This window comes from Panthera tigris, chromosome F3 (genome assembly GCF_018350195.1).
Source record: "Panthera tigris isolate Pti1 chromosome F3, P.tigris_Pti1_mat1.1, whole genome shotgun sequence".
Lineage (NCBI taxonomy): Eukaryota > Metazoa > Chordata > Mammalia > Carnivora > Felidae > Panthera > Panthera tigris.
This window is the reverse complement of record NC_056678.1, coordinates 28,654,833-28,679,711: the sequence shown is the minus strand read 5'-3', so window position 1 is coordinate 28,679,711 and position 24,879 is coordinate 28,654,833. Positions and strand designations below refer to the sequence as shown.

Genomic DNA, 24,879 nt, shown 5'->3' with positions numbered 1-24,879 from the left:
CAGCTTCAGGACCCCCCACTTGGTTGGGTTTAGTCCCTAAGTTTGTATTCTCTTTCCTAAAAGCCCCCTTCCCCCACACTGCATAGCTTTAGACCCATAAACCCTGCCCCTGTCACAGGGGTATAAATTAGAATCACTTCTGTAGATATTTAAAAATACATGCGCACATTCCCCTCCCCTCCCTGTGGAAGACAATAATTTAGTTGTTCTGGGGTGGATTTTTTTCCCTAAGTTTCATATGTGATTCTGATGTGGTTTAAAACCAGCGATCTGGAAGAACAATGTACAACTTTGCAAAAGTTCTGAAATGAATACGTCTTTTCAAGACACTATTTAATTGTCTTTTGATTAAGATCATATTTTTCTGGAACCATATTGTTTTCTTTAGTGTTTGGTTAGGTTCTTTGCTATATAGCATAGCTTTAAAAAGACCAGATGTGATTATCATTTCACATTGATTTCTGAAAGGCTTGCTCTTTTTTTTAGGTTGCTAAGTGAGCATACCCTGAATTTATATTGTTCTTTTTCTCACCCACTTCTAACATATTTCTCTTATGCCTTACAGTATTAATGTTTTTCTGCAGCTAAAATAATTTAAATTGTTTTGTGTTAAAATAATATTTTGATTGTTATTTTTAGAGGTGATTTTTAAAATATAATTTGCGCAGATCAAAAACTTCTCTTTTCCTTGTCAGTCCTGAATAAAATTAAAAGCAGTAAAAAAAAAAAAATTAGTACTGTAGAACTATTTAATCTGGTAAGTCTATTTAACTAAAATATGGGGTATTAACAAAAGCCCATAGATAATTATTTTCAATTCAACCAATTTTCTTCCGCATCTGTTATGAGCGAAGCACTAAACAAGACATGGAAAGGGAAGAAAAATTCTTAAAACACAGTCCCTTGAAGTTTATCATCAAAAAGAAAGGTAAAAGCATATGATTAAATGGCAAGAACTCATGTTAGAGTAATGTATAATTTCTCCAAAAGCAGCAGAAAGTACTGTGTTTGTTGAGAGAAGGCAAGATGGTACCTGGTTGAAAGGGTAAGGAATGGCTGGGTGTTGGAAGCGGGGACAGAATGGACAGACAGGATCTCAACACGATAACTGAGGGGCCAGATTTGTGCCAGCTTCAGAACAAACAACATAAAACACATAAAGAATCAGAAAAGTCCAGCTCGGTGTTTTTCAGCAAGTAGTTATGACTCTAGTGTTACTGGAAGGTACAACAATTGTATAACAATGAATATTGGGGAAAAGGGACAGGTGATGTGTACCAAAAGACCTTGGAACACCTAAGTGTTTAGTAGGAGTATCAGGACTTAAAGCTGCTGTGCTCTGGGGAGAATGAACTATTATCAGATGGATTTGTGTGAGAAAAGACCATATTTGGCCTGTTTTGATGCCGTGGGGTAGTGGTGGTGGAACAGGTAAGAAGCAGGGAAGGAAATCAAAGGGTGGTCGTGCAGAAGGGATCGGCCTCATTGCTTACAAAGCCACGTGGCTTCGGGGTCTGGGCATGAGGGAGATTTGAGAACTCTGGCTGCTGTGTGATGATTGCTTTACCGCCAACAAGATGGTGGTGCTGAGGCTTAAGTGTCGGGTCAGGCTGTCATCTAGATGACAGAGTTCAGGGGTCTCCTCAGCACACTTGATGTGGGAGAGTGGGGGCTGGACAAGGCACACACTTCTGTGAAAATTACTCCGTGAGAAAAACCTTTATAAGACAATCCATGAGGTATTAAAGATAAAGGTCACTAAAAGAGAGTGGCAAGACAAAGTAAGATGCCAGTGTAGTTATCTGCTGGTCACCACTAAGAACAAAACCCTGAACTACTGTAGGGAGGGGGATGAAACTTGCTAGTCTGGTCATTTTTAAGGGAAAAGTACTATCCAGAAGTCAAGCAATAAATAAGAACTGTGGATGCAACCTATGAGCAGAAGAGATTTTAAGGGATAAAGAGAGACAATAGAGGGATATCTTCATGTAGCACCTTTTCTTTTTTTTTTTTTTTGTTTTGTTTTGTTTTTAACATTTATTCATTTTTGAGAGACACAGAGAGACAGAGCACAAGCAGAGGTGAGGCAGAGGGAGAGGGAGACACAGAATCCGAAGCAGGCTCCAGGCTCCGAGCTGTCAGCACAGAGCCTGACGTGGGGCTCGAACTCATGAACTGTGAGATCATGACCTGAACCAAAGTCGGACGCTTAGCCGACTGAACCACCCAAGCGCCCCCATGTACCACCTTTTCATAACCCCAGCGTTTTGGTGAGATCCACAACCAAAGAGCTGTTTGAGAACATTTTAGATGCAAGCTCTGAAACTTTATCAGGTACTCTTGAAAATCTTAGCACTTAGCGTGAGGAACTGCCAGAAGAGAATGCAGAGGGGCTACAATAAAGGGGAGGCAGCAAGAAAGGAGCTTGGGGAAGCATTAAGTTATTTAGACATCCAGTGGAAATGCACTAGGGCTGTAGTGGTGACTAAGACATGGTGCCTGGCCTTCCACAACTTCTGATTACAGAACTGATGGTTACAATCTAGAGAGATAAGTCTTAAGATAGGGAAATGTGTATGCAGGATGGGGGTCAAACCCAGTCTTGGGGGTGTGTAGCAAGGCTCAAGGAGAGCATCTTGGAGAAATTAATATCTAACCTAAGTAATGATGGATATTTAAGGGTGAGTCAGATGAAGAGTGGGTGCGTGGAGGGTGTACATTTGAGACAAAAGAAGAAACATAATCAGAGGAAGTTCGATGAACTTACTTGGGTCTTTCATCTATGTGGTACTTCTTTTCACATAGGGCAAGATATTTTTTTCCCTTCCAGAATAGTAATCAATATACTGAAACATTTTAATTAAATAATCACTCAATTTCCAACCTACCTGTAATATTTTAAAGAAAATCATATGTGCACATGTGTTCTTTTCTGTTTTGACCCATCCCATTCTACAGTAGCTCAAGCTGTTCCCTAAAGGTCTTGTATATGTCTTGGTAAGGTAACTTACAGGTATTTCACATTTCCCTTAATCTTATAAATAAGGCATTTTTCCATTTAATTTAGCACATTTAAGGTAGTGCTGAAATATTATAATGCCGTTGGTTTCTTCATATATATCATGCCTTCAGCACTTTTGCTGAGCTTCTCTCTGTACAACAACTTCCAGTATTCCCCTGTATTTGCTAGATATTTAATTCTACCTGCAACTAATATGTTTCTCTTCATAATAAATATTTCTTTTACATGTTCACTGCCACTACATGTGCTAGAGCTTTCAGAATAATACTATACAGTAGTTGCAAAGTGGATGTCCTTTTTCCCTCCAATTCGAAGGCAATTCCTTTTGTGCTTTAGTATGAAGTGTGATAGTAAATGTTTTGAGATAGATCATGATAAGACAATAATTTTCTATTTCTAGCGTTCAGAGAACTACAAGAAATGGTAGAGAATATTGTCCAGTGCCTTTTGATCTATAAATGTCATGTACTTACCGAGGCTTTCCAAACTTTTTTTTACTGTTGTGCAATATTTCAAGTAGTAGGAATGTCTACAAAGAATAATATTGCACATAACCATCTATCGTTCTCTTTCATCACATCTTAACACTGCTTTATGCTGTATTTGTTGTTACTCTTTTTAGATAAAATAATACAGGAATTTGAAGGCTTTTAATCATCCTTTCCAGTCTCACTGGGTAGCCCCCTCTCCCCACCCCCACTCATTAACATTCATTGTTTCCTTGATCTTCTCTCCCCTTTGGGCAGGTACCCCTGCTTCCAGATGTGTTTGGGTCTGTTTCTGAGCTCTCTATTGTGTCCTGATTGGTCTGTCTTTCCCTGTTCAATACCACATTGTCTTAATCATATTGTTTTTAGCTAAAGTAGGTCATCATGTAGGACAAATCTGCCCACCTCATTTTTCCCCCCAAAATTTTCTTAGCAATTATTGGTCCTTTACTTTCTTACATGATTTTTATAAAAGTTCATAAAATTTTACTGAAAACCCTTGCAAAATATCTATTACAATTGCATTGTATTTAACATAAATTTGGTAAAAATTAACACCTATATCTTTCTTCATTTCTTCAGGTTTCTTTTGCAGCTTTTTTTGGTAATTTTCTCCATCAAATACTTAAATGTTATTTATTATATTCTTAGCTGTCTTAATTGCTAATGTTATTAAGATCCTTTGATTTTGTACTACATTTAGTGATTGGTTCTTTCTGGGAGTATAGGAATGTCATGTGTGTGATTAGGTCCCAGACACTGGGCCTAAAATACCTGGGTTTGAATCCCAGCTCTCCCACTTTTACTAGCTGTGTCTATCCTTGGGAAAATGATTTAACCTTTCTGTCCTTCTATTTCCTCATTTGAAAAATGGAGAGTATTAGTACCCACCTCACAATGGTTATTGTGAAAATTAAGTCAATTAATACGTTTAATTGGTTGTAAGAGTGCTTAGCACATATAAATATGCTGTTAAATAGTTTGCCTACTGACTGTGCTAAATACATTGATCTGCTAATCTTCAACCAATAGTATGATTAATAGTAATTACAATAATTATTGTTATAGCACCTAACATATATGGAGATTATAATAAAATTTCCTGAGCACCTTTCATGTGATACCTAACTCTATGAAATAAATAATAATAGCAATATACCATTTATCAAATGAGGAAATAATTTACCAAAGGCCACATATTTCTTGAGTCAGGAATCCAGGAATGGCTATAATATATTGGAAACACAGAGTTTTTATCCTTGTATTTCTTTCAATCAGTTAATTTTAGACTTTTTAGACTTTTAAGAGCCCTGATGTTTGGAGGCGCCTGGGTAGCTCAGTCACTTAAGCCTCCAACTTCGGCTCAAGTCATGATCTCGCCGTTCCTGAGTTCGAGCCCCACGTCGGGCTCTGTGCTGACAGCTCGGAGCCTGGAGCCTGCTTCGGATTCTGTGTCTCCCTCCCTCCCTGCCCCTCCCCTGTTCACACTCTGTCTCTGTCTCTCTCTCTCAAAAATAAATAAACGTTAAAAAAAAAAGCCCTGATGTTTGCATATCTTACTATAAATCTGTGGACTTTTTACTAGATGACCGGTATTTAACATCTTAAAAGATACTGATAAATCTAAATAGCTAATTCCATCTGACACGAATACGAATTCACCTTACAAGCTGCTTGATATAAATATGCATGTACCTCACCTCCATCTCACCAAAAAGTTGCATTGACATGACAAAAAACATATGAAAATTATGGGGGGAAAGTCCATAGTGTGTGGAAGGCAGGGGAGATGTCGAAGGAACCACAACAGGAATGGATTTGAGAATGATGTGTAGCATATAGATTCAGGTGACAATGAAATTCGAATTAAGGAGCCCACATTCCAGATACGAGCAAAATCTAGGATTCTAAAGAGAAAGTTTTCTAAGGGAACTTCATAAAGACTCCAAAATTAGAAGCAGAAGTGAGCCCAGGGGCGGCAGCCTATAAATTAATCAAAGTTCTGTGGAACCACTAATCTTAACTTGTACAGTAGCTGACTCCAGTCTTCCTCCAGAATAAAGCTGTGACTGCAACTTTTCCATTTGAAAGGTTACCAGGGAAAGCACTTCGAAAAAGAGTAAGGTTGTTATGCAGATTTCAGTCCATGCATTCTCTACAGATGAAGTGTTCTAGAGATTTAATCATTCCCTTCTCTCTGCTACTGAGGGAGACACGCTTACAAATGGATATTTCCCTTATTCCTTTAAATATCTCTTACAAAAAGGTAACTTCTAGTTGGTTTGCTAAGTTCCTTATGTGTCCACAGCTTCTTAAAAATAACTGGCTTAAAATAATCGGTATGCCGGGGTGCCTGGGTGGCTCAGTTGGTTAAGCATCTGACTTTGGCCAGGTCATGATCTCGAAGTTCCTGAGTTTGAGCCCCTGCTGTCAGCACAGAACCTGTTTCAGATCGTGCGTTTCCCCCCTCTCTGCCTCTCCCCCTCTTGCTTTCTGTCTCTCTCAAAATAAATAAATAAGCTTAAAAAATAATAATCGGTATGCCAAAGAGACATCTTAGGGTGGCAAAATTTGCTCTGCTACACCTTTGAAATCCTTAGAACATTAAAAAAAAGTTAACAGTTTCGGGGCACCTGGGTGGCTCAGTCGGCTGAGTGTCCTATTTCAGCTCAGGTCATGATCTCACAGTTTGTGAGCTTGAGCCCCACGTCAGGCTCTCTGCTGACAGCTCAGAGCCTGGAGCCTGTTTCGGATTCTGTGTCTCCCTCTCTCTCTGCTCTTCCCCTGCTCACATGCTGTCTCTCTCTCAAAAATAAAGATTTTTTAAAAGTTAACAATTTTAAGGTTGTTGGTTATTTTTTGGTAGGTGTTTGAATGAAAACGGGATTTCGAAAGTTGCTATTTAGCTTTCATCTTTAAGTAATTTTAGCATATTTGAATTCTCTTAAATTAAGGCAGGACACTCTTCCAATAAATGACCACGAAATCTCTATAGTTAATAGTATTGTCAGTATAGAGAGACAGAAATACATTTAATGAAAATATTGGCGTTATTGCATGTGTTACCCCCTTCAGTTTTCAGCATCTAGTTTAACTGGAACATTAGCTCTACTTTGTGGATTATTGAAATGTTTGCTTATTAAAATATTTTATATTAAAATATATTTTTAAAGGATTCTTAACTAGTTGAAATCTATGATTAATATCTTTTAATATTGGGGAGTTTCTGAATTACCCTTGAGGTTGTTAAAAAACAAATTTCACTGAGTACATTTGAATTGGCTTTATTAAATGATTCATGAATTGGGCAGCATCCCATCTAGCTAGCAGAGGGGAGCTCGGAGGAGTTGTACAACATCCAACACTTTTAGAGAGTAAGTATGGGACGATAAAGTTACTGGTAAAAGGAAAGGATTCTCCGGGCAAGATAGCTTTCCCTGAGAGGGAAGAGCAGGAAATCTTATTATGTGGATCACCTCATCTTCCTTTAGGGGTGGGCAGAAGATGAGGGTGTGATGGAGAGGGCCGGCGTGGTCTGCCACACTTTGGCTCTGATAGGAAAATTCCTGACCTACTGGTTAAGGTTAGGACTAAGGCTACATTTCTGGGTGAAATTGAAACTGCAAGTAGATTAGCTTTGAAGCCCCAGTTTGGGGATTCGGTCTAAGTGGTGCCATTTTGGGCCCATGGTTTGTTGTTGTTGTTGTAATTTTTTTTAAGTTTATTTTTATTTGTTTTGAAGACTTAGGCAGTGTGAGTGGGGGAAGAACAGAGAGAGAGAGAAGACAGAGAACCCCAAGCAGGCTCTGTGCCATCAGTGTGAAGCCGACATGAGGCTCGAACTCACAAAACCACCAGATCGTGACCTGAGCTGAAACCAAGAGTCGGATGCTTAACTGACAGAGCCACCCCGGGGGCCCCTGGGCCCCTGGTTTTATAGCTGGGGTGCCGGGGTCAAGAGCACCTGGTCTGGAGTTCCCAAACAGACCATGTCCGGGCACTCTCTGCTGACAAAATCCAAAGGCAGAGAAATGAGTGGCAGTGAAGCAAGAAAGAAATTTATTTCAGAGAGGCCAACGCTGCGAAGACAGAGGACTAGCATCTCAAAGACTGCCTCCATAGGCCAAAAATACTTGCAGGTTTACTTACAATGTGGGGCAAACGTGGGTGGGCAGGCCCAGGTAGGCAGTGAAGGTTAAATGGATCATTGTCTTGCGGTCAATTACAGGCAGGGTCTTCCTGGCTCAGTTAAGACTTTGTTGCTTGAGGGGGCAGTTACAGTCTCCTGCCTGTGGCAAGTGCTAGGCTGGAAAGAAGAATCCAAGCAGAAAGTTTGAGGTCAAAATGGAGAGACCCAAAGTCCTGGTTCCGTTTTCTTGTTTCTTTTTAACAAGGTCATATGTTTTAAACTATTACTCGTTTATAATCAATTTTTTTTTTTTTTGTATTTAGGATTTGGAAATATCTCACCGCGCACAGAAGGGGGGAAAATATTCTGTATCATTTATGCCTTACTGGGAATTCCCCTCTTTGGTTTTTTGTTGGCTGGAGTTGGAGATCAACTAGGGACCATATTCGGAAAAGGAATTGCAAAAGTGGAAGATACATTTATTGTAAGTATAATAGACTTTTAACTACATATGTTGTTGAATTTTTTAAAATTAAACTTTTCTATCACCTCAGGTACAGTTAGACATTCAAGTTATTGGGTTTTCCATAACCTTTTATGCATGTAACTCACTGCATAGTTATTTTTATATTTAATTTGAATGAGTAAATTAATGCATGAGAAAAACCCAAAAATACGTAGAAATAAAGTAGAAATTTGACAGCCCTAGGTTCAAATTCCAGTTGTCTTGCTGTATTCTCTCTTTTTAAAAACACATTTGAATGTTTATTTTTGAGAGAGAGAGAGGGGCGGGCAGAGAGAGAAGGAAACATAGAATCTGAAGCAGGCTCCAGGCTCTGAACTATCGGCACAGAGCCCAACACACGGCTCAAACCCATGAACTGCAAGATCATGACCTGGGCCAAAGTCGGCAGCTTAACCGACTGAGCCACCCAGGCACCCAGTCTTGCCATATTCTCTTAAGTTAGCTATTTTACCCTGAAACCTCCCTTTTTCATTTCTATGATGTGAATAGGTACTGGTGATGGAGACATCACTCTGAGAATTAGAGATAAAAATAAAAGCTTCACGTAGCTAGTAAATACCTGATGGTATTTTCTCATTTAAATTTGCTTTGGTATCTTTTTTTGTTGCTGGTGGCATTCTAAACTTATATAGCCCTTTTGTGAAGGACATCATATTTAGCAAACCCGATAAAGGCGATCCTGTAACTTAATTCAGTGATGTCACTGATAGAAACTTACCTAAGGGGTGTAATTCAGTAGAACCACAAATAATACACTCGAAGATGTTCATCACTATATTATACTCAATAGAAAAAATAAGTAAAATGAAAATGCTTTTATTAGAATTATAAATGAAAGATAGTAATAAGACCACTATGATTACAAGCTTCTATTCTTGAAGGAAATTACCAAGAAAATGGTTGCATGAGAGGGTGGGATTATAAATGATATGTTATTACCATCACCACTATTACAAATGCATTTTACTTATTATTCAATAGCGTTTCATCTTTTCACAAACATGTCAACAAAGCATTTTACATTTAATTATGTTGATGAAATAAGGCTACTGAATATTGGTTTTTCCATATATATTCCAGTTTTCAGCATTAGTTATATTTTATATTCAAGTTCACACTTCACCCTCAGGTATTTTCACAGTTAGAATGGAGTAGTATGGTGATTCCAAAATATGAGTGTCATCCTGTTTGGGGTATTATACTTCTCTTATATTGATATTTAAAGTATCTTGTACTTACATTAATCGAGAGGGAAGATTAGTGCCATCAACTTGGTAATGCTGAATTGTTCATTCATTCAACAAATTTTTTTCTTAATTTTTTTTTTAATTTGAGCAGAGTTGACATACAATATTGCATTAGTTTCAAGTGTATGACTTAGTGATCTGACAAGTTTAAACATTATGCTGTCTTTGCCATAATTGGGTATAGCAACCATCTGTCCCATTACATTGCTATTACAATATCACTGGTTTTCTTACGTCGTGCCTTTCATTCCCTTGACTTATTCATTCCATAACCGGAAGCCCGTATCTCTGTCTCCCCTTCACCCATTTTGCCCAATTCTCCCTTTCCCCTCCCCTCTGGCAACCATCAGTTTGTTCTCTGTATTTATAGTTCTGATACTGCTCTCTGTTCGTGTATTCGTTTGTTTTATTTTATTCAACGAATTTTGGGTTGCCTACTGGATGCCAGGCAACGTTTTTCATGCATCTACATGGGGGCATAAAACACATAAAACACCTGGTAGTGAATACGTGACAGTGGTCATGATTCCACACTTAGTACTAACCACTGTTGTGAGAACTTTACAAACACAAATTCGTCTAAATTTCACTTATGTGATAAGGATGGTGGACTAGAGAAACTTTTTTTTTTGCTTTCCATTCTAATTGGTTTCCTAGATCGTTATCTCTAGAAATTTGTCAAGTTTTAAAACTTAGTGGTTTTTATATGGTGGGGATGCGACCTATAATTTTAATAGCAGATAGGAAAGATCCAGTTAGAGATATTTAGCCTCAAATGAAGATCCGGAGATAAATTGTTGTATGTACAAACATATATACAAATATGTTATACTGAGGAGATTCCTGATAAGAGAAGAAGGTGAAAAAATATGGGTACTCTGAAGACAGCTGTCGTGAAGGGATATTGAAGATTTATCCTTGCCTCCATGTCATGTTTGATTTATTCCGTTGTACAATTTAAAGCCATAGAAGAGAGAGATAATTCATCTGGTTCACAGGGAAATCAACTGTGGCCATTAAGTCTGTGAGCACTTCAGCTGACTCAATTGAATAATGATAGGAAAACATAAAGGGAAATTTTTCATAAAATTAATAATTTTTATCAATTATCAGTAGTCAATATTTAATTTTTTAATGTTTATTTATTCCTGAGAGAGAGAGAGAGAAAGAGACAGAGACAGAGGGCAAGCAGGGGCGGGGCAGAGAGAGAGAGACAGGATCCAAAGCACATGCCAGGTTCTGAGATGTCAACACAGAGCTTGACGTGGGGCTCGAACTCACAAACAGCAAGATCATGACCTGAGCCAAAGTCGGACGTTTAACCAACTGAGCCACCCAAGCGTCTCATCAATAGTCAATATTTAGTTAACAGTTCACTTTTCTCTATTTTGCTACATTTCCAGATTATGCTTGGCTCGCTATCAGCAGGATGCCTATAGGATAGAAATATTTCAAAAGTAGTTCACATAAACAAGGAATGATGTAAATCTCAAATTGTATTCACAGAGCAAATGTAATTTATTTTGAAAGTATTTTACCTGTTGTAAATCTATGTAAGGGTAAAGTGGCATCGTCATGAGCATTGATTGCTTTGAGTTAGGTGTGTTCTCTCCAATTTTTATAAGACAATTGAAAATTAATCATGAAAGGGATAAAAATAACATCCTTACTTGCTAATTTGTTGATAGCTGTGTGTTAGGTTAGCTTTGCAGGTGCACCAATAATCAATAAATCTCCATCAGTGTCTCTTTCTCGCTGTCTTCACTCTCACCCATAGAAGTGGAATGTTAGTCAGACCAAGATTCGCATCATCTCAACCATCATATTTATACTGTTCGGCTGTGTACTCTTTGTTGCTCTGCCTGCGATCATATTCAAGCACATAGAAGGCTGGACTGCCCTGGACGCCATTTATTTTGTGGTCATCACTCTAACAACCATTGGATTTGGCGACTACGTAGCAGGTAAGTTTTTCCTGGCACCAACAGTACTCGCCTAACCCGTGTCCTTTAGACTTTTTGCTTGGGTTCATAGCACAACACAGTGTGTCTGTCTTAATTTCCCAGGCCTGCCTTAATAAACAAAATTCCCCAAACTGGGTGGCTTTGACCAAAAGAAATTCATTGCCTCACTGAAGTTCAAAATCAGGGTGACAGTAGGGGCACGATCCCTCTTGAGACTCTAGGTGGCCTTCCTTCCTCCTTGTTTCTTTCAGCTTCTGGAGGAGGCAATCAGTTTCTGCCTGTCCTGCCCCATTATTATCCCTGCTTATGACGTCACATGGCATTTGTTCTCTCTGTGTCCCTGTAGCTGTGTCCCTCTTCTTATATGGACACTGGTCATACTGGATGGAAAGCCCACTCTACTCCAGTATGCATTCAGATTAACTAATTACATCTTCAAGGACCTTATTTTTCCTATAAGGCCATGTTCCAAGGTCCTGGGGACTCACATACCATTTTGAAAGACCATTTAATCCATAACAGTGACAGAGACAAAAGATAAGTCATTCTTCTGTGACAGTGGAGGTAAGCAGAAAGGTGCAGTTGAACATTTAGATTTCATTCTAGGAAAGAAATATATGTTGCTGTTTGTTCAGAATCTTATATTCCCACCTTAGTTTCAGAAACCAGACAATCTGCCCCTTAATTTTTTTTTGTTTGTTTTTGTTTGTTTTTATTTAGTGTTTCATGAATTCGAGTTTAACTTCTCTTTGCTCTTTTTACTTAAGCCTTTTCATGACTTAGTTTTAAAAACACCTGCAAACTTTAGAAGATATTCTAAGCTATTTTCAAACCTTCTTTTCTCTAAGATATTTAACTCCTTTAATTTCCAGTTCTCAGGGAAGTATTTTTCACTTTAACCAAAGTGGCCACATTTTTTTGTTTTGTGTTTTTTGATATTTCCTTTTGTACATGTTATTACAATTGCAGTTTGCTTTATTGTTTTATCTCTTAGGTCTTCACTTCCTATCATTTTAATTCTTTCTTTACCATTTATATTATCCAGTTGTCATTATTATTCTAACTCCAGTTTTCAATAAATTATAGTAATGATGGTAAGAGTAACCATGGTGATGTTCTATCATGGACCATTTTGACTAGCTCTTGAAAATCTAAACCATTTTTTTTTAGAAAATCCAATTTGAAGTATTAGAAAATCATGCTAAACACTATAGTAGGAATGTGCTCTTCAACTTCCCAGAATAAACTCACCAGCCTAATTTAATTTTAAGAGAGTTTTATGCTTTCTGGATGTTTACTGTTCTTTCTCATCCCAAACTTCTTACGTGTTTTCAGAGAAAAACTGTTTTGCACAGTTCTCTAATATCTCAGAGAAGCCTGATGGTTCATCTGTTTCTATTGATTTGTTAATTATAGTTGAGCCTGGCAAAGCCCCCCTTTCTAGGGAACATAGATCCTTGAAGGTGGGGATGTTTTACTGAAGGAAGCTTTGCTTTTGGTCAGAAATACTGTGCACATATCTCTGTACTGGATGGAGGCCCCAAAAAGGGGAGGGTGCATCACTCTGCTGGAGATCCTTTAGTTTTCTAATTAGCAAACTGTCGACACAGTAATCGCAGACATTTGTAGCTCCTTAGGAGAAGACACGCTTCTGTTCTAAAGCACCCATTTTTCTAACCTCTCATGGAAGGTGTATGATTGGCTTAAGCAGAAATAGAAAGTGCATTAATGTAGGAGAAAGGAAGACACAGTGAGAAGATAACAAGATTTAGACTTGTGGTATGTTAACCCCCGGTCTCTTGTGCCACTTAATGAATATCAAGTCTTATAACAGCTGTAGCATATACAGGTATTAGTGAGGAGTCTAATGCAAGCTTTGCATTGCATGTGTTATTTTAATTTTAGTTTTTAATTTTGTATGGTAAGGCAATATTTTGTTTCTTTTTCCGCTTTATTGAGATAGAATTGAAAATAAAATTGTAAGATGTTAATAAGTATACACCGTGGTGATTTGATATATGTACATATTATAAAAGCATCTAGTTCATCTAGTTAATTAACACATTAACACATGCATCTTCTCACCTATTTATCTTTCGGAGGGGGCGGGTGGTAAGAACATTTAAGTTCTACCCCTAACATTTCGATAATCTAATACACTGCACATATTACTTTAAGAAATTGACTGACTACCAGTCCAGTATGTGGCCTGGTCTGGTTAAAAAACAAAACAAAACAAAGATTATAAATACATTTTAAAAAGTGGGTAAAATCCTAAAATAATGTTGTATTTGTGACCACAGTGTAAAATGGCTTAGAAAAAAGAACAAATATTTTTACTTTATGGTTTTGTAGAAGATGAAAAAAGAAAACCACCTTTTTTTTTATACTAACCTTAAGAGATCAACACTTGGAAACTGGCTAGAAGAGCAGTTCACTGAGAACATCTTACGTGTAGGAGTGGGGACCCTAAATTCAGAGTTACGGCACAACACTGTAGGGAAGCATGGTAATAAAATGATATCTGTGTGCCATAAGTGGAATCTAATAAACACCCGTTATTACTAAGATTTTATCATATTGCACCCCTTTCTAAATCCATTACTGTAATTTTATTTCTGCAGAGGAAATAATAAAAACGCACTAGAAATATGCCTTGCTAATAATTAGCAAAGGAATTTGATGGGATTCAAGTGACAAATGCTGAGAAAGATAAATGAGAGAAGAGTCTTCACATGCCAGGTCCTTGTGCCCAGGGAGTGGTTTTGGAAGGAGTGTGTACATGAGGCAGATGTGGCCAAGGCTGGGTAGGAAATGTGTACTCTTTGCAAGATTCTTTGGAAAAACAAAAACCTCGAGTTCTTTTTTTAAAGGTCTGGGAAAAGAATTGCCTCACTTAATTCAATAGAGTACACACAAATAGGTTTTGCTTCTGGGTACCTTGTGGCTGTGGAGTAAAAGTTAGCTATTGAGCAAAGTCAAGTACCCCTTCCGGGAAGTATCGGTTGCTTACTTTCTAGAACCTTACCTTTTGAAGTGAGATGTCACTACAGATAGTAATCTCGCTTAAAGTTGGTGTTTTTGCCAAGGAAAAGTAGGAGGCACTGCTCCAACTTAAACCTCCTCATCTTTCTATTGGACTATAAATCTCAAAAGAACGCAAGGATATACCTCCTGCAATGCACACTCCCCATCTGATGCCCTTCTCAAACCTGCAAACCCTGCTCGGAATAGGATTAAGGTTTAATCATGTTCTTGTGTTGAACCCCTTTGAAGACCAATTAAAGAACATACTCTTCAAACTGATATTATTAAAGGAAAATAAGAAATTTTGGAGAGCAATATATAAATTGTTTAGGATACAAGTTGTAATCTTGGTGTAAATATTAGAAGCATCTTGAGAGCAACAAGTAAAGATGTGATGTTCTGAACCAGAACTCTGGAGCACAGTGCTCATCTCCAGGGTATGAGCAAGAAAGTCCATGCCAGGTGTAATTTCTGCCATGGGAAGCAGACAGAACAACTCCTGTTTTGATGTATTTGTAAGCCTCATTCCTTACTTTTTACTTGTTATATGTCGTAGTGTCCATGATGTAATTTGTAAGAACATAATAGATTTCTAATTCATAAATAAACATGCATTTAAATTTGCGTGTGCAAAACCTTTTCACTGTCGGGGATATAGGATCAAAAGTATTTACAGATCACTGGTAAAGACAAATCAACACAGTGTTTAGGTCTCATTGTGTATATGACTGAACAGAGAAATCCAGCATTTAGTAATTTTTCTGCAAGAAGAGACCTGGAAAATTAAAAAAAAAATTAATGTTTATTCATTTTTGAGAGACACAGAGAGACAGAGTGTGAGCAGGGGAGGGGCAGAGACTAAGGCAGACACAGTATCTCAAGCAGGCTCCAGGCTCTGACCTGTCAGCATAGAGCCCCACACAAGACCCGAACCCACAAACCGTGAGATCATGACCTGAGCCAAAGTCAGACGCTTAACCGACTGAGCTACCCAGGCGCCCCAAGACCTGGAAAATTTTAATTTTATATTTGTATTTATGCAAGGGAGGTGTTTCAGTGGCTGGCTGGTTACCTTAGTGACTGGTGTGTGCTCCCTCCTGATGGCCTTTTTTGTTCTTTCACTAGCTTTCAATGTTCTAGAACTAAAATGGACCCACGAGGCCACAGGGTCACTCCCACACTTATTTGACACATGAATAAACAGACCCCCATTACTAAGACCAGTGCTTGCAGACTAACCCTTCCTAAAAGGCAAGAAGAAACAATGTCAGTTATTTAGCAAAGTGTTGTTTTAGCAGTGCCTATAATTTATAGTCAAATTATAGAGGTAAGTTAAAATTAATGGCAAAAATTATGTTTGAGAATTTACTGTTAATTTCCTGCATTCTGTTTCTTAACTTTTGCCATCTTATTTTCCATTTGATGAAAAGTCTGGGGTGACAAGTTGTTAAATCATGCTTACCTTGTAGACTGAGACCTAAATCATCCCTTCACTAAAACCTAAGCAGTAGGGGCACCTGGGTGGCTCAGTCTGTTGAGCATCTGATTCTCGATTTCAGCTCAGGTCATAATCCCAGGGTCATCGGATCAAGCCCTGTGTCAGGCTCTGTGCTGAGCTTGGAGGCTGCTTAAGGTTCTCTCTCTCTCCCTCTGCCCCTTTCCCCAACTTGCATGCTCTCTCTCCCTAAAAAATAAAATAAAACAAAACTAAGCAGTAATATTAATTATCTGGAAATGTGTGACAGACTGAAATCTATTCATTCAGGCTTGCCTCTGTGACTGGTCTTTCAGGTCTATGATTTTTTTTTAAAAATGGTGCTTCTTCAAATTTGGAGAGAAGTCATATAATTACCAAATTAAACACAATTTAAAATTCTCCCCCCCACCACCCAAAATAAAATTCTTATCCAAAGCTACTATCTCGTTTATATATACTATTAGGGTAAGAGTGGGTCAAGCAAGTCAAGAAGCACATTTCCACATCTTGTTTAGAAGCTGCCTGAAGAAGTTCTCAAAACACACCCTTTTTCACAAACTAGGTTTGTTCATAAGATATAATTCGAATGAGTGAAAGCCAGATGAAAAATTACAGTTTCACAAATCAGTGTCCTCACATTACCTGCTCTTCTAATAAAAAATAAAAATTTTAGCCAAAAATATAGATGTTCTAAGAAATCCTCATGGTTGATCTTAGGAAAACACATTTTTCATCAGAGCATAAATTACTTTAGCCATCCAGATATGTCTCCTTGGAATTTGGATCAATCTTTAGTTGAATAATGAAATTTTCCATATCTCACAGGTGGCTATTGAAAGTGTAGGGGCTAAGGACTGGTTCTCCCAAGATGGGCCACTATGCCATAAAGATTATTTTGAGTTAAAAGTAACCAAAACCCACCGATGCAGGAAAAGCTCTCTGCCTCCCCCTCAACTGCCTAAATATATTGGAAAAGAGAGTCTGTCCCAGGAAGAGAGCTATTAACAAAGACTCCCCTTTACCTAAGAAACTTACCTGCATGATAGGACAACCTTTGTTTTTCCAAACATCTCTTCTCATCTTCCTGGTAATGGTCTTCCTCCCCTTTGTGTCCTTAGACCCCTACCCCTCTTCTTAGGTCATATAATCTTCATGTTGCTTCACTGTCTTTGAAATTTCACGTCTATGTGGATTCCCTGCCCATACACCTATTAAATTTCCCCTGTTCAATCTGTCTCATGTCAGTTTGATTCTAAGTCGAGCTATAAGGACCATAGGGCAGAGGAAGGGCCTCCTCCTCAACAAAGCTTACTGAGTTCATCAGGCTTTAGGCTTAGTGACGATATGCTCCTCTAAAATATAATTTCAGGGGCGCCTGGGTGGCGCAGTCCGTTAAGCGTCCGACTTCAGCTCAGGTCACGATCTTGCGGTCCGTGAGTTTGAGCCCCGCGTCAGGCTCTGGGCTGATGGCTCGGAGCCTGGAGCCTGCTTCCGATTCTGTGTCTCCTCTCTCTGCCCCTCCCCCGTTCATGCTGTGTCTCTCTCTGTCTCAAAAGTAAATAAACGTCAAAAAAAAAAATTAAAAAAAAAATTAAATATAATTTCGGACTTTCCAAGGTAAAATTCTTCTGATACTTTTACCTTTACTAAATTTTTATAAATTTTCCCAGTTGTCTAATCATTTGTCTTCATTTTTTTTTCTTAGAAAGAACATATTTGCATATCTCATATTAAGAATTAAGTTTTCTTGGGGCACATGGGTGGCTCAGTCGGTTAAGCGTCTGACTCTTGATTTCAGTTCAGGTTATGCTCTCCCGGTTCATGGGTTCTGGCCCTGTGTCAGCCTCCCTGCTGACATCATGGAGCCCGCTTGGGATTCTCTCTCCCTCTTTCTCTGCCCCTCCCATATGCTCTCTTGCTGTCTCTCAAAATAAATAAATAAACTTAAAAAAAAAAAGAATCAAGCTTTCTTGGAATTATGTTTTCAAAGTCATTATCAGAAATGAAGTTTTTCGTAACCAAACTATTGATTTCCCTTATAACTGAAAACATGAGTCATTTGGTGGAGTGCTCAGAGCTTGCTGAATGGAAAGGCAATTTATCATGAGAACATACAAATCTCTGTTGAGAAATCATAGCAGGTTTTTTGGTTCAAAACAGTTCTAACAGAGACCCTTTAGAGAACAGTCCTGATGTTGCCTAATGTTTTGCAACTATGTCAGTGGCCAGCTGTTGAACTGATCAATAACAGTAAAAATTTTCCAGGACTTCAGTGGGTAAGAAGGAAAGTAGCTGATGAGGAATGAAGTCTACTGAATGAATAACAGTCACCACTCCCACCACAACAATGTCTCAGAAAAATCACTTTTATCAGAAAGGGAGGGTGTATGTGACTGCTAGGGGAGATGTATTATATTCATCATTCATTTATTTATTCAAGTGTTTAGTGAGCACATACCGGGTATTAGACCCTGTGCTTATATTGTGATAGTGATAATAATTGCTCTAATTCCTTTTCCTTTGGGACAGAATGTTTGAAAATTGAGGGCAAAAATTAAATAGGGAACTTTCTTGTCTTCCTGGTAGTCATTCTGTTTCATAATATAGGAAAATACTGCAAAGAGTCTGGTCACCCCCAGATTCAGCCAGTAACTCTCTGAGAACTCACAAGAGAATGGATGGTTGTCTGCATGGTGAATTAAATAGGATTTGACTCAAATGGGCCAGAAGTCCTAGGACCTGGGGACAAACCAATAAGTTATTTAACTTTTCAGATCCAGAATGGATCTATATAGAAACATGGTGGAAACGTGTGCAGGATAAAAATGAGAAGGAAATATTCAGTGATTGATAGTTGTGGCTTAGTGAGATAGGCAGTAAATTGTACTAAATATAATGAAAAAGGCTCCAGATTGCTCTATAATGAGACTTAAAGGTAGCTTCTAGGAGTAACAATTTTGTACGTCTTACATACTCTAGGTTTCCATCCATGTGAAGGAAGAGTGAATGACAGTGTATTGATCTTTCTTTCTGATCATGAAACTACTGCTCTTCTCATGGCTATTTTCCTAATTTTAGATCAAGTACCTAGTAGGAAATGGACAACATCTTGAATGCTGACATGGCAAATCCCAAAATATAGGTTCAAATGTTAGAGAGACTTAGTTAACTTGTTTTGCCTTTTGTTTTTCTGACTTAATAGCATATGAGAAGTTCGGCTTACTAGGTGAGCTGTGGTTTAGTACTGAAGTCATACTTCCATTTGTAAAAAAAGAAAGCAGAGTTTGCAACGTTATTGAAAGAGCCTCTTAGTTCTTAAAACCCTAAGGAGAGTCTTCATTCAGTTAAATTGCTTTACTATAAAAAATGTATATACTAAAGCAGAAAATAAATTCCCCCTTTTATATTAAGGCAGGCTAGTTTTATTAATAAAAGTAAAGCTAAACAAACAAAAATTAAAATCAATATTTCATATCTAAACTAAAATGCTTAAAGACCAGGTAAAGAAATGATGCCCATTTTCTTTAGAACAAGGTTCTATGTCCATATCTATATTCTGTAATACAAATATAATTTTAAACCAGAGGAGGGGGGCATGGAGTTGATGACTTTAGTTCAGAATGGCTAGATGATTCTTTAAATCCAGGATTCTCCTCCTCCTCTTCCTTCTCCTCTTCCTCTCCATCCTCCTCCTTCTGCTTTCTTCTTTATAAATATTCTGTGATTCAGGAGCATCTCAGAGAAAGAAAATCAAATATAAGTATCTCAGAGAGGGCATCGCATACTCAAGTTCTTTAGAGCACAATAGGGCCAATTACTAGAAACTGTTGGAATGAGGACAGAAGCATGGTAAGGAGGCTTCTGAAAAAATCGTGCTTATCTTCAGACCCCTGATTTTTCTAGGTAAGACCATTGAGGGGAAGGCTGGGAAGAGGCATACCTTGTTTGACTTAGTGTCTCTAGCCCTAGCTAAGTCTCCACCATGCAGTTTGGACACAAAAGGCTGGTGGATAAATGATAGCAAGGACTGGAGCTGAGACTATAGGTGACATACACAACCTGGTTAGTGGGAAAAAGCCTGTCTTTTGGAGCGAGGAAGCCCTGGTTTTGAATTCTAGCTCTCCTACCTCCTTTCCTGTGTGCCCTGACACATGTTATTTTACCTGCTAAGACTACAACTTCTCTATTGTAAGTGGGACACTTACTGTTGGGATTTCTAGGAGTCAGTACAAAAACCGGCTTTTACTCCTGAGTTCTGAACAGACTATGAAATGGCAATTGAATTATTAGCTTAATTACTGATAAGGGCAGCTGGAGATGTGGCTTAAATCTATGGCGAATGGTCTTACTAAAGCCCTGTCCTAAATCAATGGACACATGAGGAATGCGAACACAACTCCCTCAATACCTGCCCCCCACCCAGGGCGTTAGGATGGAATGATTTCGTTTAGATGGGCAATCAGGAAGTCTTACTTTTCAGTCTTCTCTCAATCAGATTGTGAATATTTTGGAAATCAGCTGAAATGAGCATAGACTTGGCTGTATAGAACTACCAGGGCCTTTATTTAGAAAAAAAACAAAAAACCTGTATGTGCCTGCTATAGCCTCATGGGCTGTTCTGCCCCCTAACCAGTAATTCTTTGGGGCCAGGTAGGAGATGGCTTTTTTTAATGCGGGATGGAGAGATTGTTCCAAGCAAATTCACTATTGCTAAAATGGGTTCCTAGCAATAATGCCATAAATAACAATAATAATAATAATAATAATAAAGTTTTCCTGACCTATATTTTTAGTAGTTTAATCTGCTAGATAGATTTTGGCTGATCTCCTTACTTAAGCACTAAGGAGAAAGCCAGAGAAAAATGGCGCCCATGGGAGTCAGGAAGAGACTTATTTTAACTACTTGGAATAGTTCATAAGATTCCTGAAAGCTTTGTACCTCCACCCCTCTTTACTTATTTTTATTACCATCTGTCTATTCTCCTATAATGATTAGCCAGGAAGGTCTGAAAATGGAAAGGACTTGTGCACGTATTTTCAGTGGCAACAAAGAAAACAGCAGTGAGGTGACTGTTCCTGCCAAGTGGGTGAGGAACCCAGGAGGGGAGGGCGGGTTGTAGCAGACTGCAGGCTGCAGCTCAGGAGTCTGTGGAAAGAGGGGAAAAAATGATAAGGGTGGCAGAGTAGAGATGGGGGTGGGGGGCACAGGCAGCAAATCCAGGACAGAGACATTACCCGAGGTTCTGAATAAGCTAAAGACCCAGGTACAGGTTTCCTGAATGTAGCTAGACTAAAATTAATGCTTCCAACAGCCAAAAAAAATTTTTTTGTTGATGTTTCCTAATTTAAAAATGAGACCAACAGCCCCTTTTAAGCAAGTTATCTTGACATTACTGATATTTTAATTTGGATTCTTGGATCAAGCAGATGGGATAGTGTGGAAATTAATTCATAAATCTTAGAGAGGACTTATGAGTTGTTTGACAACACTCCTGTATACATCATTTTTCCTTTTATCATTTGCCTGCCGGTATTTCATTCCTAAGAGCAGCAGTTGAGAATGGGAAGCATTCCCCACCCCCACCCCCAGGCTTAGAATCCACCAAAACTTGTGGGATGAACATTTTACCCAAATATAGACCTTTCAGTGATTAAGCTAATTTACTCTTTTCAAACTGTGACATCCTGTTTATAAGAAAGAAGACTTATAAAAAGTCATCTTGAGTATGAACTAACTTTTAAAATCAACATCTTGGTGAACTTATGTGTTAAGTGAGTCACAGCTATTTGGATGAAGACTTTCTGGTTTTGAAAGAGAAAGTACTCGGAAAAAAATGTCATTTTGGTTTCTTTGAAATGGAAACATTTGAAAAATGGAATTCGCTAGAGAGCCTATCGTATAACAAGTTTCCACACACAACTTCTTAAGTCACTTCTGTGAATTTGTAGAACTGCATTCCCCGTGGGCCAACTCTTAACCATCATGAGATGCAATTTGGCCTCCACAATCCTTCCCAGAAATGGTATTTTTGAACATTTTACACAAGGTAAAATTTTTACCATATTTTGAAGGTGATATTATTTACTTTGGAAACTGTGCTTTTCAGATTACTCTTTGTCCCCAAAGAAAGCTGAACTTGTGTCTGTTACTTGCCCAAGAGAAAAATGTTCTCTTTTTACTCTGACCCTTTGATATTTGACAATGTCGTTGTGGGCAACTCGTAGTCTAATATATATGTAGTAATGCTTATTTTCGACTTTGTATTTGACTTTCATGCATACTTGCTATTTATCAGCTGTTCTTCCGAATGGACGGATTGAACCTTTGTGAATGGAGTACATCTGTGACCCCTCTAAGCGTCTAATCTCCGTGCTGTTCATACCACAATCCTGATCTCTTGCTCTGCCCTGTTGAACGTTAGATCTGTATGTAAGGATCCATCCTTCACCTGTTGGTACCGCAAGCACTTCAAACCTATCATGTACCAATTTGAATTACTTTTTTTTTTTTAGTCACTATTCCTTCCCCTGTGTTTCCCGTTCAGTTACTGTCATCATCTCCCAAAAGAGGAGCTCTGGTCATCCTAGAGCCCTTCCTTGATGATGCTGCCTCTAATACCCTTTCTTTCCATTCCAGCCCTAACTCAAGCACAATAACCTCTTGGGTAGTTCAGAACAAAAGTTTTTCATGAGACTTTCCTTGTGAACCTGCCTTCTCTGCTGGTGGTTCTTTCTGAGCATAGGGTCAAACATGAATATAAGACTTATCACCTATAAACTTTACCTCCACCTCATCGTGTTAGGAACAAGTTTTTGCAATCTGACACAATTCACTTTTTCTACATTCCTCTCTTCTACCCATCTACTCCCCGGCCCCCATCCATATGGAGAGTTAGCTACTAAAAGTCCTTTGAATATGCCGTGTACTTATACACTGAACTTTTCTCTGTTTTGATCTTCATTACTGAAGACCCCCTTTTCTCTTCTTGCCTTTCCCCTTCCAGAAGTAAAAATCATTTCTTCCATGTCCTCTCACAACACTTTTTTATTCTTATTTGCTATCTCTTGATCTACCCCATTATGGGAAATTGTCTATGTGAGGCTTTCTCAGAGTAAATTATGAATTTCTGCAGAGAGAGACCTGTTCTTCTCTCTTGTGAAGAGAAGTAACTGTTTTCAGTGTTGGGGAATTAATAAGTGCCCCATTAATATGTGCTGAGGTAGGGATGTGTTGAAATGTATTCAGATTCTCATAGGTGCAGCTTTTGTACCAAATGGATGGAGAAGCAACAAAGATTAGAGTAAAGCAGAAGAAGTCCTTTGCTAATTTTGTCTTGACAGCTAAGGATTTAAATTTGTGACCTGCATGGGAATTCCTCTAAAAAGTCAGAAAATAACGAACGGCAATATCATCTACAAATTACTATGTGTTCCATATAGACCCACTGAGGCATTGTCTCAGGCATTTGTTATCAATCCATTGTATTGGTGATTTTAGAATAAGAGCCACTTTCTGACCAGGTTGACTTTGTATTGATTGGTAACCATGTATTGATTGGCAGTAATGTAAATACGCTAAGGCAAATGCATACCCCAAAAGGTGTCATTTCTGTCTTCTACATGTTCAGTAGATGTGGAAAGAGAAACCAGTACACATGGAATAATGAACCCCTAGACTAGCTAAACAAAAAAAGAAATCTAGAACAAAGAAAAATCATTATGACCTAGAGATGTAATGAACAGTCTCATTAAGAAGAACCTAGTCACTGAAATATAACACTGGATGCTGGATGTTAACTTACTGGAATTAAAATAAAAACTTAAAAAAAAAACAAAACTTGTGACTCATTCTTGAAAAATAGAAAAGGAGAGGAAAGAATTCCATATGAAGACAGTAACGTGGATCAATTGACAAGATTTCTGTTTTGCAAGCCAAAATTCAGTTGGTACTTTTAGCAAATATCCATATTAATTACCTTCATGAATACGAAGTTATTTTGTCCTGCTTTATTTTTCTCACACAGGTGGATCGGATATCGAATATCTAGACTTCTACAAGCCTGTCGTGTGGTTTTGGATCCTTGTAGGGCTCGCTTACTTTGCTGCTGTCCTGAGCATGATTGGGGACTGGCTCCGAGTGATATCAAAAAAGACAAAGGAAGAGGTAAGAATTAAGAAGTGTGCAAAAACACTCCTATTTAGCTAATTCAGTACAAATTATTTTCATCTTTTTTGACATTTATTGTTTACAATAATGTTACAATTATGTTTGACATAATTGTTTACAATAAATGTTACTTAAAATGTTTAACATTTATGTTTGGTGTATATTTGCTGTATGTTAAAGTATAATTCAGTTAACAAATATTTGCTTAACACCTCTGTGTACTAGATGCTATCAAGGTGCTGAGGCTAATTTATAATGAAAAAAAGATGTAATTTAAAATATTTTCTTCACCATTTTTTTTCCTTTTTCTTTTGTTTTATTTCTTTTTTTTCTTAAGGTCACAAAGTAAATGTTATTCCATAAAGAGAAATACAATAGAAAATGTTTATGTCAAGGGGCGCCTGGATGGCTCAGTTGGTTAAGCATCTGAGACTTCGGCTCAGGTCACGATCTCGCAGTTCATGGGTCCAAGCCCCGCGTCGGGCTCTGTGCTGACAGCTCAGAGCCTGGATCCTGCTTTGATTCTCTGTCTCCCTCTCTCTCTCTCTCTCTCTCTCTGCCCCTCCCCTATTCACACTCTGCCTCTCTCCCGAAAGTAAAATAAACATTTAAACATTTTTTAACAAGAAAATGTTTATGCCAAGATGTCAATAGCATGAAAAAGTGAATGTGTCATGTAATATTGAATTTTTTAACTATATTAAATTTTTCCTCCTTTCTTACATTGCTATAAATGTGTGCAAGTGCACACATGTATGCACACATATGTACCCAAAGCTGTATGCCTTAAGGCCAGTTTCCCTGCGTACAGATTTCAGGTGTTCAAAAGATA

At 38.2% G+C, this 24,879-nt stretch overlaps 1 protein-coding gene across 1 annotated transcript in view; it reads left to right on the top strand.

Moving 5' to 3' along the window:
* The window catches only part of KCNK2 (potassium two pore domain channel subfamily K member 2), a 122,052-nt gene that overhangs the window by 57,854 nt on the left and 39,319 nt on the right, over window positions 1–24,879 (top strand). The window contains exons 4-6 of the mRNA XM_042976744.1: window positions 7,963–8,123; window positions 11,190–11,376; window positions 23,905–24,044. Coding sequence (XP_042832678.1) covers window positions 7,963–8,123; window positions 11,190–11,376; window positions 23,905–24,044 — 488 coding nt within the window. The remainder of the gene's footprint in view (window positions 1–7,962; window positions 8,124–11,189; window positions 11,377–23,904; window positions 24,045–24,879) is intronic.